Source organism: Porcisia hertigi, chromosome 9, assembly GCF_017918235.1.
Source record: "Porcisia hertigi strain C119 chromosome 9, whole genome shotgun sequence".
Classification (NCBI taxonomy): domain Eukaryota; phylum Euglenozoa; class Kinetoplastea; order Trypanosomatida; family Trypanosomatidae; genus Porcisia; species Porcisia hertigi.
The window spans coordinates 92,152-111,639 of record NC_090568.1 but is presented as its reverse complement, the minus strand read 5'-3'; the positions used below and the strand labels follow the sequence as shown (position 1 = coordinate 111,639).

Below are 19,488 nucleotides of genomic sequence, written 5' to 3'. Positions count from 1 at the left end.
GGTTGGGGTGGTGTGATGGCGGCGGTGGTGGTGGTGGTGGTGCTGTGCTCCGCCGCGGGCCAACGATGGAGTACTTGCCCGAATCGACGGTATCCTGAGGTGTGGGCGTGTACTGATATGCCGAGTCCGATGGGCTCAGCAGGTTTCGGCCCACCGAGTCTTTGTCGTACGGGTACATCAAGGTGATCACTCCAGCAGGGCAGATGGCTTGCATCGCCAGGGCAGGTCTCTTCGCGTCCAGCACAGACGCAAGGTTAGAAAAAAAAACCTGTTTCTCGGATAAATTAGCCCTCGATGACCTGTTAGACGCATTGTTGGTCAAATGCAGCTCGGGGAAAGAGCTCATCGCGTAGCCCTCCAACGCACGTGCGGAGGCAAGGCCGTCGATCATGACATTGCGCAACACCGACGCCCATTTCACAACAGTGCTCTCTTCATTTTCCCGAAGAGCGGTATAGCGAGCACTTGCGGTGTTGTGTATCACGATCATCGGCACGAGGATGCCGAGAAGTAGAATCAAATCGCAAGCGAGAGTTCAGGGAAGGACGGCAAGGGGGGGGGTTCAAAGGGAGTGGGGGGGGGGTTATTGCGCACGCCCTGAGAGGGGCGCTTCAAGTGTTGGATAGCACTATCAGATGATGAAGGGCGATGTAGGTGCGATCATTGTCAGGGGGAAAAGAGTGTTGCTGACAACCTCTTGTTCTCTTCTTCCCCCCCTTTACTCGACGTTGCGGTGCGTTGTGTGGTGCCACAGAGAGGCCTCCTGGCTTCAGTATGGATTCTGAGATATGTATTTATGTATTTGTGCTCAGTACACAGCGTTGAACATCCCCCCAAACCCCTACTTTACCCCCTGGGAGAAAAAGGGGGACATGCCCCTGTAAAGGGAGTGGGGGCGGGGCGGGGCGGGGAGCAGGAATAACGTCGTCTTCACAGCCTCTCGGGGTCCGAATACATTCGTCTCGGTTGCATCGCGTTCGGTTTATTGGAATCAGGGTGTGGTAGAGTGGGCCAATATAGGGAGGGGGGGGTACATACGTCCACGGGGAGGCGTGGCGTGGGGGGAGGGGGGGGGAGAGAAGACAATGCTGCCAAGCACAAAGAAACAAGGGCGCACCCACGGCTCCCTCCCCCCTTTTCCTCTTTCTGGTTCACACAAACACACAAAAAAATGTCATTATATATATATGATAAAAAACGTGAATATACCCACCCCCAGCCCCCCACCCCTCCCGCGCACAGACGTCATAGTGTTTCATTTTGGGCGTTTGCACGGCCCTGTTATTGTTTGTCGCGACCTGCTCGGCCGCTGGCTGCTGCGGCAGTGGCAGTGATGATTCAGGGGAGGGGGTAGAGAGAAGGGGAGAGGAGGGGGTGTGGGGGGTGGGGGTGATGAAGCCGCGCCGTTTCCTTTCCATTTTTCTTTCTTTCCTTCCGCTCCCTCTCCTCCCCCCTCTCCCCCCTCCACCCCATAGAGGCAAAATGACACAAAGACAGCGAGTTCGTCGTTCTGCACACGGAGCGTATGTGCACTGCGTGCACCGGCCACGTCTTGCCTCTCCTCTCCTCTCCTCCCCTCCCCTCCCCCTATTGGTCTAGAGACTAGCACGTGCACGCTTAGGCACGCCGCTTGCACATTGCACCTTCTTGTCCCTCCCCCCAGCCTGTTGCTGCTGCCGCGCTGGCGTGGAGTTTTACTTATGCGGACCACGTTGGGTGTGGCTATCCCCGGTGCGTTGCACCTTCATCATAAAGCCACGGCGCACTTCTGCTTCCCGCTCCGGGGTGACGGGTAGGAGTCGCTGATAGCTGCCCAGCAGTGGGGCGTCGTCCAGGGTAGTGAAGTACGGCATGCGGAGCAGCTCTGCTGCGGTGGGACGTTGCTGCGGGTCAAGTTGAAGAGTGGCGCACAGCACGTCCATGCAGGCTTGAGTGGGCCGACGGTGAAGCTGGTGCCGCGAGCGCTGGAGCTCCGCTTCAAACCAGCCCCGAAAGCCGTGGAATTGTTGGAACAGGAAGCTGGGTTCGAAGATCGTCTGCAGTTTGCCCCAGTTCGCTGGTTGCGCAGCCTTCCCAGACTCCGCCTGGCGCCCTTGCATCTCCAACTGCTCCAGAATGCGCATATGCTGGCACGAGTCGGGGTGATAGACACGCACTGGCGGTAACGGCCCCAGGACTTCCGTAATACGGGAGAGTTGCTCTAGTTCTGTAGCCGCCGTTCGCTCTGGCGTACGTTGCTGCTGCTGCTGCTGCTGCGCCTGTGCCTGCGTGCGGTGCTTGTAGAAAGGGGGTTCCAGAAGATACATCTGAGCAAGCAGACACCCAACTGACCATATATCAACTTTTTCGTCGTACGCGGTGCTCCCCAGAAGCATCTCTGGCGGGCGGTAGGCCAAGGTTATCACGCTCGGTGTCCTCCACACATGCCCACCAGACTGCGACGACCCGAACGCGGAGATGGAACACAGTCCAAAATCTGTTAGCTGCACCTCGCCCTCACTCGTCACCAACACGTTGTCGGACTTGATGTCACGGTGAATGATGCGCATCTCGTGCAGCTTGCGCACTGCCACGAATAACTTTTTCATGAGGAAAGCTAGCTCCGACGGTGTGAAGGCGAACTGGCGCCGACACAAACCAGCCAGGCTTGCCGTGGCGTACGGAAACACCAGGACAATGTCGCGCTGCTGTCGATCGTATATGAGAACATCGCACAGTTGTGAAACCTCGGCAAGGGGGTCCGTGACGGCCGCCAGGCCACGGTGATCTGCGTCTTTGCGCAGTTTTTCCTCGAGCCGCTCGCGCTGTATCTGAATGTGCCGCAGGGCAATGACTTCCCGGAGCGATGTCTGTGGAAAGCCATGATGGGTGGCGAGCATCTTGAGACGCTTCAGCGCCACCGCTGCGCCGGTTCGCTTGTCGACGCCTTTATACACCTCGCCGTACGTGCCCTCGCTGAGTTTCTCGTGCACTTCATAGACTTCCTTCACCGTGCGCTGGATGGAGCTGAAGTCCAAGGATGGCGGCGGGGCGCTGGGGAGGTTTACACCCACAAAGCGGTGACGCCGACATGGAGACCCTGGCGCACCGGCGTACGGCGTGGGTGTGAGCGAGCGTAGACGCGGGAAGCCGTTTGTCCCTGCTGCGTAGGAAGGGCTCACGATCGACGCGGTCGACCGGACCTGCGGCTGCGGCAATACGGCTGGCTCCACGTTTGACGTCTTGACAAAGACGGCCGGCAAAGTGGCGCCGGCGGGAATCGGCGGCGGACGCGACACCGCATTCGCTGATGCAGGTGTTCCGGTACCCAACCGGTAATGACCCGACGTATTTGATGTACGCATTGTTTCCCCGTCAGAGTCAGCCGGGCGTCGCGCTTCGTCGGCTGCATCATCACCGATGCCACCGCCCGCCAAGGTGGCTGTTACTGCTGTGTGTGCCTTCTCCAATGCGGTGTCAGTCGGTGCGGAGCTCCTGATTGGAAGTGTAAGCCGCAAGACGCGGCCGCCGCTGCCACTGCCCACTATGGTAGTGGGTCCACTAAGTACCGTTGCCGTGGTGTGTGTAGGTGCATGGGGAGAGGAGAGCTTCTCGAGGGATGGGCGAAGCCGCTTTGAAGGAGGCGCGCCTTCTTCGCCACACTGCCCTTCGAGCTGTGGCACTTCCGGGAGGGGCTGATGTGTGGCTTCGGAGGGATGCAGACGCAGCATGTGTCGGGTCTCAACAACAGGTCCCGACGAAGAGGATAACGAGGTTGCAGCAGGGTCTAGACGCATGATTCGTGCTGTCCTCCTGTTACAAGACGTATCCACAGCTCCGGTGGCACCATCGACGACGGGATGCAACAGTGGTGGTGGGACCGGTAGTGCTTCGGCCCCTCTGCTCCCAGTGTGATGCGTATGCGCTTGTTCAGGGTAGAGAGGCTCGTTCAAATCTGAGACAACTAACCCCAGTGGCAATGGCGCCACCGGTGCCACCGCTTGCGGTGGCTGGGTTTCATGTACGCTGCCGCCTGAGCTGGAGGTGAGAGGCGAGTTGCTGACACAACTGGTGCCACCACAACCGCCGCTGCCAACGCCTGGGGCTCTTCCATCGCCCGTGTCAACCTCATACTCCTCTGGACCCTCTTCTTCTACGATTACCTTCACACAACTGGGCTCCTTACAGGAAGAGGGCGCAGAGTCACAGCTGCTTTTACATGGCTGCTGCTGCTGCTGCTGCATTTTTCTGTGGCCAGGCGTTTTGAAGCGAGAAGGAGGCAGATGGGCGGGGGGAGGGGGGGGGGAGCCACTTTCTGTGAATGGATGGTACGTATTGTGAGTGAAGAGTGAGCTGAACAGGGGAGAGAAGTTTTTTTTTTTGTGGGGGGGAGGGCGAGGCAGGGAGTGGTGGAGCACAAAAGATTTAACTTGCACCCGTTTCACTGCCTTTACGCTTTCCGATTGTAGCTGAGCTTTTCTCGTTTGCCTGTTCTCTCTCACACTCAGACACACACACGCACACACACACACACACACACACACACACACAGGGAGCCTCTACCCTTTTTCGGATGGGTGGGTGATGTGCCTCCACGCTTTTCTGAGCACTCTTCACCCCCTCTCTCTCTGCTTGACCCGGTCTTTCTCTACAGGGGGGTGCCGCGTACGACTGCTCCAATGGGTGCGCTGTAAACAAGGAAAGTGGTGGTATAATACAGGAAGGGAAGAGGAAGACGGTTCAGGCAGTTGAAGGAAGAAGGGAGAGTGGCGGTGGTGGTCGTTGTGGGACTACACGCAAGTGGCGGATGCAAGTGAGAAGCACTCTGCAACCAGAAGGGAGGGAGGGCAGACAGGAAAGGCGAGTGGATTGGAGGAATGTGTCCCTTGTGGTGATAGCGAAGAAGAGCAGCCGTGTCCGTAGACTCGATCCATCTACCCTGCTTGGTGCGAACGTCTCCTCCACCCTCCCACCTCCCCAGCCAACCATACGTACACCGATACACGCGGGTATTGCTGCGGCAGGCAAAAAAAAATGGCACACCGTGAACAGGATTGCATTCGAGCGATGAATTAGCCACCCCACCCCACACCACCTCACCCCTCCCCAACTCTTATTCCCACTGTGTGTGTATGAGTGCATGTATCATGTTTTTCTCTGTGAAGCGCACAACTCTCCTGCAGTTGCAGCTGCTTCACCATCAGCTGCAGACTCTTGAGAGCTCCTTAAAACCCCCCACCCCCCTCTCACACTCCCTCCCTCTTCTCCCCACGACGCAAGGATGCAAGCCGTGTGCATGCCTACAAAGAAGCTGCTGTCCGCTGAGGAGGCAGTCCAATCATCGCTTGCGAGCATTGAAAAAAAAAAACAAAAAGCGACGTTGCTTGTAGAGGAGCACAGAGCCTCTACTGCCTCCTTTCCTCCCTCTGACCGCCACAGTGGGAAGTCTTTTCCTCAACACCACGGCTTGGGATTGCTGGGGGGATGTTCGTCAAGGGTGGTTGGTAGCCGTGGCCACCAAACACACGCGCAGACCCAATGCCCAGGCTCTCTCCTTTGCTGTTGAAACACATAGCCACATCGACGTCCGCCTCATCGTCATTGGTGCCTTCGTCGTCACTGCTTTCGGGGAGATACGGATTTGTCTCACTAAACCGCTCCTGTAGAAGCTGCTCCATGAGAATGTCTTCCGACGTCTTCTTTGGTGGCGAGGCAGCGTGGCCCTGCATCTCTGCAACAGACGTCCCTCCGAGCGCAGACTGCCGCTGCCGCTGCCGCTGCCGTTTTAGTTCTGCACATGTGCTCGAACAGGAATCGTACACCACCTCCAGCTCATCTAGGGCGTGCACAATGGTTAAGGCCAGCGTGACATCCTCGAGGGATGGCTTGCCCAACGACTCCGACCACACTACTGCTTTTTGTCCGTTACTTGATGTTTGTATCGTAGCAGGAGAGGGGGAGGCAACGTCTACCGCGGCGCCCGCCGAGTGGCGCTGTTGCACGATCGGCAGCACCACAGTCAGCATACAGCGATCCCATAAAGATAGCCTATCCAGCGCGTAGAGGACTGTAACGGGGCGGATGCGAGCCGCATACGCCTCAGAGATGTCGTCGAAAGGCAGCAGTCGAGCCTCAAAAACAAACGACATGTTTTTTTTTTTTTCGAGTGCCTCGATTTGTACTATGTGTGTGTTTGTGTGTGCATGGAGATGCGGCTGCGTGACAAGGACCTCCTTGACTCTGTGCTGTGATATGCGTCCAGCGTCGTATGCTGTAACCCCCCCCCCCCCCCCCTTCGGTCACCGCAGCCGCCTGTGAGAGGAAGCCTGTTGTACGGGGAAAGGGGATTGAAGGTGACGATGGAAAGCAAAAAACAAACGAAAAAAAACAAAACTGGTGAGGAGGCTCGAACGAGGAGGGAGAGTGTGAGAGGAGGATGAGGCGAGCGGTCTATGCGCTTGTGCTTACTTGCCCGTGGTCGTGGCTACAGAGACGCGTATCACCCCGTGAAAAGAGAGAAAAAGGGAAGGAGGGACAGGAAGTAAGACTGAAGCGATGATGCCCCCCCCCGCTTCGTGCGTGATGTGCATACTCGCAGAAATGACGACTCCCTCGCTCTCTCCATCGGTGTATCCATCGGCTTTTTAGTTTGATGTACACGTGCAACCGGCCGAGTTTGCGTCTTCTCCCCTCCCACCCCCTCTGGATTCACCTACGCGGCGATACAACATGCCCGAACATTTCTTGTCTGACCTGCGTTGCCGCTCCCTTTGACGGCACACACACACAAACCAGAGCGGTTCACCGCTGTCGGCGGTGCCAGTTCCATGCGGGCTGCAGGTATGGGCATGGTGAGTGCGAGTGTGAAGCGGTGCGCGCACAGAACGGTAAAAAAAGGAGTAGGTTGGTCCATTCTAGTGCCCTTCTTCCCCCTCCTCCCCTCCCTCTCCTCCTCCCCTCCCCTCCCCTTCCCCCTCCTGTTATGCTCCTTCACGTCAGAGCTGGTGCACTTGCGTGAAGGGGTGTTATAATCCGCAGCGCTGCCGCCGCAGTAGCCGAGGCCACTGAGCCAGTCAAACGGGGCTTCGGGAGGGAGGCGCGTCAGGGTGGTTGTCTTGGGGGCTTCACATTCCAACGCCTACGTGGCTGTGTTTCTTGCGCTGCATCACCACTTCTTCGACAGCGTCTTCCTCGTCACCACTGGCCATGGCCTCCGCATGAGGCGCGTTGCCGTGGCGTTCCGTGGACATGGTGACTATCTGCGTCGCCGTTACACGCCGCAGAGAGCTGTGCGGGGCGGTGTCGGACGTACAGAGGCTGCTCGAGTTCATAGAGCTGCTACATAGGGTAGGCACTGTGGAGGCTGCGCCCGCCGATGCAGGGCTTCCGTGCGCCGCAAGAACCGTAGATGACGGGAGGGCCGTCGGGTCAGACTCCAGGCCCTCCGTGACACTGTCACAGGACGGTCGCCCGGCACTGACGCTGCCCTTCTTTTCCAGCGTAGAGGACACTGTTGCGCCAGCGGAGGAAGATCGGGCTGTGTTGTGCGACTCAAGCGGAGGTGACCAAGAGGCAAATGTTGGAGCGATAGGAACGCTTGTCTTGGCCACCGCCTTCATGTGTGGTGTTGGGCCGACTGCCGCGTCTCTCTCTTTTATAGGTAGGCCTCCCTCGCTGCTGGAGTCGTCGTCTCGCGCAGCGCGTGTGTCTTTATCGACGTGGTTGCCGCTGCTGTGATTTCGCTCGTCCTGCTGCTTTGCTGACGAGGACGCAGTCGCTAGAGCACCACTTGTCGAGAGTGTTGGCAGGGTAGGCGAAGGAGAGCACGCGCGAAGTGGAGATGAGTGCGAGGCCGGCTCTTCTGGTGCGTCTGAGGGGAAAATCTGCCGCGCCAGGAGAGTCTCCATGATGCTTCTAGCGCGCTGTTGCTGTCGCTCAACTGTAGACCTCAACAATTGAAAACGATCCCTGCTGCCGCTGCTGACAGAACCGTTGTCGCCTTCCTCATCATCGGAGGTCATGGCGCACTCGCGCACTACTGCCATGCAGGGCGCTGTCTCTGTTGCGCGGGATGCAGTGGAGAAAGGCGAGACGCTAACCATCCAGTGCCCGCCGCCTTCCCGTTCCGTCGAGCTGAGGGAGGCAGCTCGCATAGGCCCTGCGGTGGACGATGTCGTGGTTAACACAGCAGGAGCGGCATTCTCCACCGGGGGGACTTTACCGTCGACGCTAGGGATGGGAGTGCCCTTGGAGGCCGCATCCACCGCTGTCCCTTTTTGGTGGCTGCACTGAGCGTCCAACAGGTGAGGCGCGCGTGCGGCGGCACTGATGCAGGTTGCCTTTGAGGTCCGCGGCTGCATGGACTTCTGTGAGGGCCTTTGCAGCGTCGACTGTGAGACTCCGGTGCGTGGACAAGTGATCCCTTCAAGTGCCGCCTCCAGTTCGGTGATGCGAGCGTCCCGCTCTGACAGAGCGAAGCGACACAGCTGCAGTTCCGCCACACAAGCATCGTAGCTCTCGCAAAGAGACTTGCACTGCTTGTATAGCTGATGGGCCGTGTCCTTGTACCGACGGGCTTCGTCGCAGAGACGGGCAGCGTCGGCAGTACTCATGACACCTTCACGGCGCCGGTGTGCTGTGCCCGCCGCCTTCGCGTGTGTGGAGGCCTTGTCGAGGCTGAGCCGATTGTGACGCTGAGCTGCCGCGCTCATGCAGGTTGCTTTGGTGCCCCCACTGAAGTCCTCCTCTTCCATTTCTTCATCCCCGTCGTTTGTAAGCCCCAGCCGCCCGCTCGGTGCCGACGCGCTGCGGAAGAGCGGCCAAGGAACACGGCCCGTGGCCACGCGGTCCTCACGGTGACGGTGGCAGGCGATTTGACGGTGTGACTGCTGTGGGGAAGCTCCACACCCGTAGAGTTGCCGTTGCTGCTGCTCACGCTGTTGTGCCGGCAGCGCGCACAGAACGATCTCTGGGTTGACGGCGGTCGCTTCCGCTCCCAACCGCAGGGAGGCGACTGTCTCGAAGAAATCTGCAGATCTACTGGAGCAGCACACAAGCAAGACAACATGCACTTGTGCGGCGCCCTTTGATACACTTGTGAAAAGGGGTGACGATTGGGTGACCGTAGACGTCTGCGGCACCAGAAAAGGCTCGAGAATCGCCGTTAGCGCGCTGTCCTTGAAAGGGGCATGGTGTCGCGGAGGCCGGCGCGGGAGTGCCGCTGACGCAGCTGTCAGCCGCTCCCTTGTGGCGGCTGCGTGACTCGATTGTGTTGCTTCATAAAGGGCACGGAAAACCTTGCGAAGGGCCAAGAGACTTGCGTTGATACATCGCGTCTCACGCAGGCGCCGCACCTGCGCCTCCTTCTTGTCCGCCTCGAGAGATGGGCGGAGGAGAGAGCGATGGTATGCCGAGGTTGTAGTGGTGGTGGTGCAGATGTTGTTGCGTAGGCTACCGCTGCTGATGCTGCTGCGGTGTGAGGAGGCGCCGGATTGCATAGACGTTTCCAGTGAGATGCGACTGTGATGGCTGCTTGCTCGCGACGAGCGTGCTACGCCGGCGGTCGTGCTGCCTCGCGTCATTAGGTGATGGTCGACCCATGTAGAAGCGCGGTCATCGGGTACGGTGGAATCCGTGGGCTTGCAACTCTCTGACCCCGCCAGATCCACAAAAGCCGTCTCATGCTGCATGAGCCACTCACCTGCCGATCTATCACATGCAGCAGGCGCGTAGACCTGGACGCATAGTACAAGATGACCACGCGAGGAGCTCTGGTTGCGACCGGTGGCACACTCTTGTCGCAAAGCAAGCAGGGCCTGCAGCACCGCTTGCGCCTCGGCAAAGGATGTGCATCGTGCTCTCTCCAGTGACCGCAGCACCTGCTGCTTCTCGGTAGATTTGTATTCAGTCTTGAGGAAGCGTGACAGGGTTGGCGGTGCTGCGAGCAGTGCCGCTGCTGCCTCCGCCTTGGTGGTGCTGTCGGCCGTGTCCAATGTGGACACTTTAGTCCGCATGCCCCACAGGTTCTCTGTCGCGCCCACCTCAGCCTCATCCGATTGCTGCTCACTGCGGTACAGGCTGTGCGCCGCCCACACCGGCAGCTGGCGCCCTAGGCTGCTGGACGGTGGGGGATGGGTCGCACCGGTGGAGTGTGCGCTGTCCGACATCGACAGCGCGACGGAGAGCGCCACCAGATCACTCGTGACCTCGTTGTAAATCTCAAAGCATGAAAGATCCACAAAGACATCCGCAGCAGTGCCCCTCCACCCACCGGCACCCTTGTCGGAGTCGCAGAGATGATGTTCGGATGCGCTGCTTCTCGAGGAAAAGACGTCGTACAGGTAGCGAGGCACCACTCCTGCTGTAGGGGATAGCTCCTCGACGCTAGACCGCGTTGAGGTCTCGCCAAACAGGCTGTACGTCTTCCCGCTAGCGGTCTGCCCGTAGGCGAAGTAAACTCGCCGTGCTGCCACCGGTACGGCAGCGCTGTTGGAGCATCGTCGTTCCTGTTCGAGGAGGGGTGGACTCGGCTCCAGAAGTCGCCCGCACGTGGCTTCATACAGGTGCCGCTGCTGCTGAGCAGCCATCGCCGCCGGTTGTGCGGTGGTGCCCATTGCAGGAAGGAAAGCACCATCGCAGGAAAACGAGGCCTTGCTAAGAGTGACGGGGTCAGCGAGGTGGACGCGTGTACCAATGGTGGGAGGGGACGCAGGTGCCATCGTTGTCGTCGACGCCTGTGTTGAGCAGAGCCCTTCCGCTCGCAGGAAGAGCACAGCCTCCGTTGTAGCCGTGTGAATACTGTGGCGGTCCCCCGGCGGCGGCGCGAATCGGCAGAAAACCTCCATGAGAGCAGTTGTGAAGCACTCCCCCTTTCCACTCTTTCTCCTTCACACACACACACGCACACAATTGGAAGCTGAGTAATCAACCAGGTCGTTTTTTTTTCCTTTCTCGCAAAGTCAACGGGGGTAGAAGCGCTGCGGTGCCTTTGTGTACACGCGTGTGTGTGTGTGTGTGTCTGTGTACCTTCTATTGCATGTACAAGTCTATATGTGTCGGTGTGTATATATGTAGGGAGGGAGGGGAGGGTCGACAACGACGCCTTCTCTAACGTGTCTGCTGTTCCTTGGACCGGCAGTGAGTAGCCAACGCGAGAAAAAAAAAACCATGCTCGCGTGTGCGTGACTTGTGCGCACGAATTCGGGAGAAAGGAAGAGGGGAGGGGGGGCGTACCTATTGAGGGAGCAATAAGTGTAAAGAGACGATCAGCATAAAGAAAGCTAAAAGTGTACAACTGTGCCCGCTTTTCCATTCCCCCCTTCTCCCCCTTTATCGATACTAACTGTACGTATGTACACGGGGAAGGTGTGTGTGCGTGTGTGGGGGAGGGAGGGGGGAGTGTGGGAGGGGGGGGGGGCTCTTATACGTCCGTGTAGGCGCGCGTGTGTGTGTGTGTGTTTGCCTGTCTTTTTGTTCATCTCTGTGCTGTTCCGCTTACGAAAAAAAAAGGCGTTGCGCCGTGGGTGTGTCCGTCTTGCCGATACACACACGCACCCACACACCCCTTCCCTCCTCCTCCTCACCATCCTCACCAAAAAGGAGACGACAAAAGCGCGGAGGTGCTTTTTTTTTTTCGTATCAGCGTGTGTGTGTGTCGGGGGGGAAGAGGGGACAGAGGGAGGGAACAAGTGGAGTGGGAGACGAGAACGGGGCGATGGCGTCCACGGGAGAGACTTGCGTACGATCGCCAGGGCTGGCTTGCCCCCTTCTCTGCCCCCCCCCCCGCCTCCTCTCTTTTTTTCCCATCCTTCCCATGTCTTACATGCACAGTGGCAGCGAGGCTGTCTGTCGAGTCCACTTCAGCTGCAGACGCCTCTCCGAAGCACCGCCATCGCCGGAGGGGCCACGACATACAAGCTCACCCACCAATACTTTCGGATACGTCAGAGACTGGATGAGACGGTCCACCGCCAACAGCACAACCTCCTGCAGCTTTTCGTTGCGCTCGTTTATACACGATCCACTTGTTGTGGCACCACCACCACCACCGCCGCCGCCGCTCATGCCACTATGATAATTGTGGCAGGCACGCATATTGCTGCTGCTGTAGAGCCCTGGCCGCAGGGGAAGCGGGGGGTGGGCCGGTACATCATCCCAATCGAGTTGTCTGTCGATGCTGGAGGCGCGGACAGCTGTCGCCTCATTACGCGTTGTATTTATTGCAGTGAAGGCTGGCGATGGCGTCGTCGAACCAGAATAGGTGACGCTGCCACTGCTGACGCTGTTGGTCTCGGGCGTCACCTTCACGACGGCTGTGAAGAGCGGCGCGGTGGGGAAGCTCAGCTCTACGCGCGCCCCATGGAATGCGGCGTAGAGGTGGCCGGTGAAGATGATGCGACGAATGGCGACAGCGCAGTTCAACGTGAGGACGTCTGGTGGCACACACAGGCAGAGGGGCAGAAGAGCACCCAGAGGAAAGCAGGAGGCCAGACGCACATGAAACCGCTGGTCCTCGTAGAGTAGGGGTACCGCGAAGCAGCGGAGTGGAGATGTTGCTGGCGCCCGTAAGGGTGTGGAGGTCGGCGAGGCCGACGCGGCCGCGGGTGGTGCACGAGCGAGGGTCGGATGCGACACTGAAAGGGTGGGTGGCGTCTCGTGACCACCGCCATGGTAGGGCTTCTCCACTGAGATGACGCTCCCCTCTACACGAGGAAGAACGACGCCAAGCTGGGCGCTGACAGTGCTGGAGCTCCCGCGTCCAGCGGCGAACAAGGAGCTGCTACTGGCATGTTCTAGAATAGAGGCGCCCGCTACCGGATCGATAGGATGTGCGCTGTCAGCGCCACCCGTCGTAACACACGACATCGCCTCTGCGATCGCGGTACTGAGGCCTGTCACAGAAGGCGATATGAGGGAGTTGGCTGCGTCAAGGGCGGTGTGCGCGCTTGGCTGCTGGCTGTGGCCACTGCTCATAGCGTTGCTTCTGTGTTGACGTTCGTAGGCAAATCTAGTTACCGATGCTACCGTACTAGACGACATTGTAAAACTGCCAGAGGCGTCACCCGCTCCTTGGCGGAGGTTTAGTGGGGGCCGGTGCACCTCACGGGGTGGGCCCCCAAGGAGCCCGGGGCCGAGTTCTAGGAGCTGGATGCGCAGGAGCGGCTTGCGGGGCCCTGTTAACGGTTGGGCGGCAGACGGCAGTGAGGCCCGATCCGCCATGGGCAATGATTGGCTCACGTTTTCGGATTGGGTTGCCATGGCACGAGCTTGCGCTACACGTGCTCGCATGCGGTTCTCGTGGCCCACGTTCACACGGTGTAACACCTTTTCTGCGCCGTAGAGGAGGTGATCTGTCCAAACTTCAGGCCTCACCGTGCCCCCGCCGAGGCACAGGAAGGCCGCACAGCGGATAAGGACGTTCACCCAACATGCGCTCTCCTTTCGCAGCGGCGTTGGCGAGGCCGCCACAGCTGCAGCCGCGCCGCGGCGCAGACGTCGACGCCAGCGACGCGAGGTGGCCGCGCTGGCAGATGGGGCTTGCTCACCACTCCGTGCGCCAGCGCTGTTCCGAGTGTCGCCACCATCGCCTCCGTCAAGTGGCTCACCGATGCTGCTGGAGTAGTAGTAGCCCATCTCGCGCAGCGGGCGCTCGCCGTACACCTCACGAGGACTGTAGTGAAACCCATTGATCAGCAGCCAGCGGTATGCCATTCCAAGCGTCGTGTCCTCTGCCAGGGATACGCAGCGAATGATCAAGGTGTAGAGGGGCAGCTCGTGCGTCGGGATCAGGAGCGGATCGTCCGCGAAGCTGTACTCTGCTTCACCGCCACCGCTTCCGGGAAAGGCACCAGTGGGAGCAGCCCCAGTCATTCCAGAGACGCTGTCACCCGCCGACTCCGCCGCGGTCGACTCCGAAACCCCAGCCTCCACCGGCGCGTTCAGGAGAGCAAAGAACACCAGCACAGCGCATAGCGCGACGCTCGCAACGAGCTCGAGGAGTAGGTGCAGCATCCGATCCCATACCCCGCTTCCCCACAAACAAAAAGAACGCACGTGTAAGCAACCAAATGGGGTTCGGACCTCCGTCGCCGAAAGGGGTGCTACACGTGGATATGCGCGTTGGCGCGCACAGCTGCTGGGTAGAGAAGGCTATGGTGTAGAGCGCGCGCGCGAGAAAGGCGGGAGGGAGGGAGGGGATGGAGGGAGGGATGGAGGGATGGATGGCTAATGTAAAACTGGACCCCCTCCCTTCAATACACACACACACACAGAAATGGTAGCGTCCCACTCCGCCACTTTGCGGCGTTCGTCCGAGGCCGCGTCTGTTCCTCCTTTAAAAAAGTTTTTTGCCGTCTTTGCGAGTTTGTTCGAATTCCTTATAAACCATCCCCCCAGCACTGTGTTTCCGTGGTTTAGAGGTGGCACTCGGGTTCTCGCACCGCTCGCGCGCGCGTGTGTGTGTGCGTGCGTGCGTGTGTGTGTGTGCGTGCGTGTGCGTGCACGTGCCGAGAAAATGGGGCAGTTTTATCAAGCGAGGAGAGTAGAGGGAGCGCAGGGAAAAAGCAAGAAATATACCACTCCCTCCCCCCCCCTCCCCCCTCTCCCTCTCCACACACACACCAGCAGCAGCAGCATTTTTTTTTTGCCGTGCGAAGAGGAGACACGAAGGTATAAATTTGTCTTGCCCTTGTAAGGAAGAGGGTGAAGGGAGGACGCACCCCGTGTTGGTGTCACCCACCCGCGTCCTTTCTGGAGGCCAGTGTGTGTGCGAGGAGGGGGGGGGGAGGTCACACATACAGGTAGTCCTGGCGCCGAGACAGGGAATTATTTTGAAAAAAAGGAGGCGATGATGTGAGGAGTGCAAGAAGGGTGGGGGTGGGGTGGGGGGGGGGGGGGACAGCGAAGGCACGTGCGCTCATAGACGAGCCATGCAACTCCCACCCCCTCCTTTCATTCTCTGTTTGGCTTGTCCCTTCCCCCTCTCTCTCTCGTGTGTGTGTGTGTGTGTGTGAGGCCTCTGCCGTCCCGTTAACTCCGTGTAGGTGCTCCCCCTCCCCCTCCCCCCCAAAAAAAAACGTTTACGTAGAGGGGAGAGAATGGGGAGGGAGACGTCCTTTCCTTTTTATAGGGCACCTGAAGCACAGGCGCACACACAACACTCCGTTTACATCACCGATCCTTTTTTTTGGTGGGAGAAACCTTAAAAAAAAAACAGAGCGTATATATTCATGCCTATCGACACGCAGACACACACATACATACATAATATATATATATGTGTATGTATGTATGTGTATGTATTTCGTCTCCCCCCGCCCCTTCTCTGGCCTATGCAATTGCGTACGCACGCGCACGCGCATGCACACGCATACCTCTCTGGCTGTCACCTTTCCTCCCCTTCACCTCCCTACTCCACCTCAAAGAGAGAGAGAGAGACAACGACACGGAGATGCCGTGTCAGCACTACGTGTGATACAACTGTTTGTGTGGATGGGCGTGTAGGGAAGATGAAGGGCGCAGGGAAAAGGGAAAGGAAGAGAGGTATCATCAGGAGAGCGGGGAGGGGGGGGGGCAGGGGGAAAAGGAGTGGGTGGGTGGGTGGGGGGGGTGAGTAAACTCAAGGTTCGGATTACAACAACGGAGAGTTAGTTCAACGAAACACACAGATGAAGAGCCCCCCCCCACACACACAGATATATATAAATATATACCTGCGATGTTTACTGTTATACACGACTGGCATTGGCGCAGCTACACACACACACACACACACACACACACACGTAGACGTACACAAGGCACATGGGCTGTGACACGTGCCAACCGATAATAGGATAGAGAGTGAGGCTCGTGATTGCCCACATTGTACTTCGTGATTCAAAAATCAAAAGGAGCAGTGGGCTGACATATTACTCTTGGGAAGGGGGGGTGATAGGCCAAGGAAGGCACACGACTACGACGACGATGACCACCACCACCACCACCACCACCACACATTTAGATATACAAACACTTAGACCAGTTGTACAGAGCGGCTAGAAGAGAGGCCACAGTATCTAGACACTTCTCTTTCTATACCCCCATCTCTCTATATATATACATGTATATATGCATATAATATCACGTGGTCGGAGTTTTTGACCTCCGGTGATGTGCACATATATGTGTGTATGTGTGCAGGAAGGATGAATGGGTGGATGCCTTAGAAGGGTGTGGGATAAAAGATGTTGCGGGTGGGTGGGTAGGGAGGGAGGGGGGGAGTTGATAGAACAGCGGAGACTTGACAAGAGGAATACAAAAAAAAAAGAAATACACTAACTCATTCACTCATTCACTCACACATACACAAACGCACAATATTTAAAAAAAAGGTGAATTATGAATTATAGTTGGAGAGACAAAAAAGGGAGGAGTAGGAGGAGGAGGGTTACGCACGCACGTACCTTCGTGGCGTGTACCCTTGGGAAGGAGCCACAAAAGACACGCACACATACACACCACACACAACGAGAGATTACAGAGGGTCACGCAAGCGCATTCGATGACGGACACGGCAACGCACTTGCGCGTATAAACACACTCACACAGACACACACTCAGGGGGGATGGTGAGAGGAAGAGGGGGGGAAGGGGAGAGGGTAAAGCAGGGGGGGAGGGGAGGGACCGCCACAGCAACAAAGAAATACGTCGGCCTTGGGGGGGGAGAGAGGGATGGGAAATAGATGACGGAGTGGGAAGAGGAGAAAAAGAGACAGCAGGAGAAGGCGACTGTGTGCTTGTGTCAGAGGGCGGCTACGAGTATCTCTGCGGGTCCCATGTAGAAAAGAGAGGCAGAGAAGAAAAGGCAGCGTGATCGGACACGTGAGACAATCGTTGTGGTGACGGTGGCGGTCCACCCCTCCTTCACACACACACACACACACACGTATATATATATATATATACTTGTTATGCCATTCCATGTGTTTCTTGTGTTCTCTGGTTATTTCTTTGTGCATACCCGTCGAGAAATGATGGTTCTTGGGTACGATCACCCCCCGTTTGCAGCAGCAGCTGTGTGTGTGTGTGTGTGGGTGGGGGGGGGGGAGGAGGAGGAGGAGGAAAGGGCTGAGCAATGCCATGGATACCGGATCCGGACCGTCAGCTCTGCGCAGCAGCGCCGTGGCATCCCTTCGGCCTTGGCGTATTTTCGTTCACCCCAAAGGTGGCGGTAGTGCCACGGTGCCATACGTCATCGTGGGTGTCGTCGTTGACAACGACGCAGTCTTCAACAGTGCCGTCTCTTCGCTTCCCCGGGAGCCAAATGAGAGCTTGCACAAACATCCCTCACGGGCGACGGATGCCGCCTGATCGAGTCGAGATGTTTTGGGAAGTGTATCGGTCTCTCTCGGCACACCATAGAAACCCCACGCTGCAGTGAAGAAGCCAATCGCTGCCAGTATCCAGCAACACACGTTGAAGCCGGCGTAGTGGATCAGACTCGACACACCGCGAGCGCCGGCGGCGTGGCCAATGTCCTGCACCATCCGCATGACGCCAAAATACGGAGCCCCGTACCGCAAAGGTGCCCGATCTGCTGTGAGCGTCATGATGAGACCACATCCCAGAGCGTCCACTATGCCAAACGCCGAGGAAACCATGAGGAGTTGCTGCTTCGTCGTGCAGAGTGGGAGAAACATGTAGACGGTGCCCAGCCCAACTGCGACGGGAATCATAGCGAACTGACGCCCACACTGGTCCATCACTAAGCCACCCAAAGGAAACAGGATGGCGTCGAAGATGAAGCTGAAGCCCAAGAGGTAGGAGACCTGCGCATCCGTCATCGAGGCACGCATCCCTGCAAAGGTGATGAGTAGCTTCCGATTTCCCCGCAACGCGGTGAGGAGTACGTGATACATGCCAAGGCGCCATATCACGCTCCAGTAGTCGACGAGCGTGCCCCACAGCGTTTCAAGATGGAAGTAGTGCCCCTGTTTGGCCTTCGCACACGTATGCACTTCACAGGAGCGGCCGGACTGCGTTCGCACGTCATCCTTCGCGTACCCGTTGTGGAAGCCCTCTATGTGCGGAGGTGGAACAATGACACTCGTCTCAGCGCCAACAATGACGCCGTGGTGCGCTGTGTCAGACCCGTTCAGGGTACCGCCGATCCTAGTCATGGAGGATGCTGTCGCCTGCGGCAACAGTAGCGTCCCTGCGCATACGTTGTCCCTCACAGCACCGACTGGGTAGTGCTGGACGACGTTTAAGGGATCTCCTCCTTGCGCCGAGCATAGCGGGGTTGCATCCACAGACGACACAGCGCTCGTTGGGCACGACTGCTCGCACACCTGTTTCTGCCGAGTCGACCACATTGCAAAGGAGAGAGACATTAAAGCCATTCCACTGGAGGCGGCTGACAGAACAAATGAGTAGCGGATGTCGCCAGAATGCACGGCAAAGAGGCCTGAGGCGACGGGGCCGATGACGTGGGACCACCTCAGGAGCCCTGCTAAAATGGCCATGAGGAGACCGCGGTATTTCTTGGAGGTGATGCCGGCAACAAAAATATGACGGGCCAGGAAGAAGCCGCCGAGACTGCTGCCACTGAGTACACAGAAGATAAAGAGCGATGCGCTGTTGCTCACGCTAAGGCCGATAACGGAGGCGATAACATTCAAGAGCAGACAAAAAATCATCACGTTTTGCACACCCACGTACTCGATGACAATGCCGAACGGGATATCCAACAGCACGCGGCACATGGGCGCGACGGTGACGTAGTCTGCGATTGCGGAGAAGCTAGCACCGATACGCCGACCAAGGATGACGACCAGCGGCACCTCGATGCTGGAGCTGATTCCAACAAGCACATTTGGCACATGTACATCCAACACATGCGCCTTGAAGAGCTTCGCGTATGTCGCGCACATGCGCGTGCCCGAGCCCTGGTGCTCCTTTTGCATCGGTGTTGTCCGCAGCACCTTCGCGTGCTCAGGAAGGGCGAAGGGGAGAGGGTGAGAAGAAACTCCACACGGAAGGAAACACACGAGAAAAATGCGAATGTGAAGAGAGGGTGGGGTGGTGGTAGATGATGGGATAGGTCACACTGCAGGCAGCCGCGCACGCACCGCACGAGGAGGATGGCGGAAGCCCCCCTTTCTCCCCCTCCGAACACACACCCACACACCCACACACACACACACACACACACACGCACTCGAAAGACAGCCTAAAAAGGCAGACACGATCAGCTGAGAGAATCACACGTATTAAACTTGGCGTTCCTTTTGGTCGCACCGCTTGTCACCTGCTCCTCCCTTTTCTGTTCTCTGTGTGATGAGCTCTTCAAGTCCTGCGGGAGGAGGTGGCAGAGGGGGATGACTAAGGCGTCGATGAGTGAACAGAGATGTCCTGTGTACCGACAAAAAAAGGGGGGATATATATGCATATAACTAGATAGTATGTGCTGGTGGGAAGAGGGGAGGGAGAGGAGGAGGGAGAGGAGGAAGGGGGGGTGGTAGCAGGGGT

The 19,488-nt window shown here is 58.0% G+C and overlaps 5 protein-coding genes across 5 annotated transcripts; all 5 read right to left on the bottom strand.

Annotated features, from left to right (window-relative positions):
* Nucleotides 1-1,694: 1,694 nt before the first annotated feature.
* On the bottom strand, nt 1,695-3,344 carry JKF63_06832 (uncharacterized protein; the record flags this gene model as incomplete). The annotated part of the gene is made up of 1 exon (XM_067902780.1): nt 1,695-3,344. The coding sequence occupies one exon, from the start codon at nt 3,342-3,344 to the stop codon at nt 1,695-1,697; it is 1,650 nt and encodes a 549-aa protein (XP_067759139.1).
* A 2,040-nt stretch (nt 3,345-5,384) lies between these two features.
* On the bottom strand, nt 5,385-6,128 carry JKF63_06831 (uncharacterized protein; the record flags this gene model as incomplete). Its single annotated transcript, XM_067902779.1, has 1 exon — nt 5,385-6,128. The coding sequence occupies one exon, from the start codon at nt 6,126-6,128 to the stop codon at nt 5,385-5,387; it is 744 nt and encodes a 247-aa protein (XP_067759138.1).
* A 975-nt stretch (nt 6,129-7,103) lies between these two features.
* Nucleotides 7,104-10,697, bottom strand: JKF63_06830 (uncharacterized protein; the record flags this gene model as incomplete). The annotated part of the gene is made up of 1 exon (XM_067902778.1): nt 7,104-10,697. One exon carries the CDS (start codon nt 10,695-10,697, stop codon nt 7,104-7,106), a length of 3,594 nt encoding a protein of 1,197 aa, XP_067759137.1.
* A 1,099-nt stretch (nt 10,698-11,796) lies between these two features.
* On the bottom strand, nt 11,797-13,989 carry JKF63_06829 (uncharacterized protein; the record flags this gene model as incomplete). Its single annotated transcript, XM_067902777.1, has 1 exon — nt 11,797-13,989. The coding sequence occupies one exon, from the start codon at nt 13,987-13,989 to the stop codon at nt 11,797-11,799; it is 2,193 nt and encodes a 730-aa protein (XP_067759136.1).
* A 3,182-nt stretch (nt 13,990-17,171) lies between these two features.
* Nucleotides 17,172-18,923, bottom strand: JKF63_06828 (uncharacterized protein; the record flags this gene model as incomplete). Its single annotated transcript, XM_067902776.1, has 1 exon — nt 17,172-18,923. One exon carries the CDS (start codon nt 18,921-18,923, stop codon nt 17,172-17,174), a length of 1,752 nt encoding a protein of 583 aa, XP_067759135.1.
* Between the last annotated feature and the right edge of the window lie 565 nt (nt 18,924-19,488).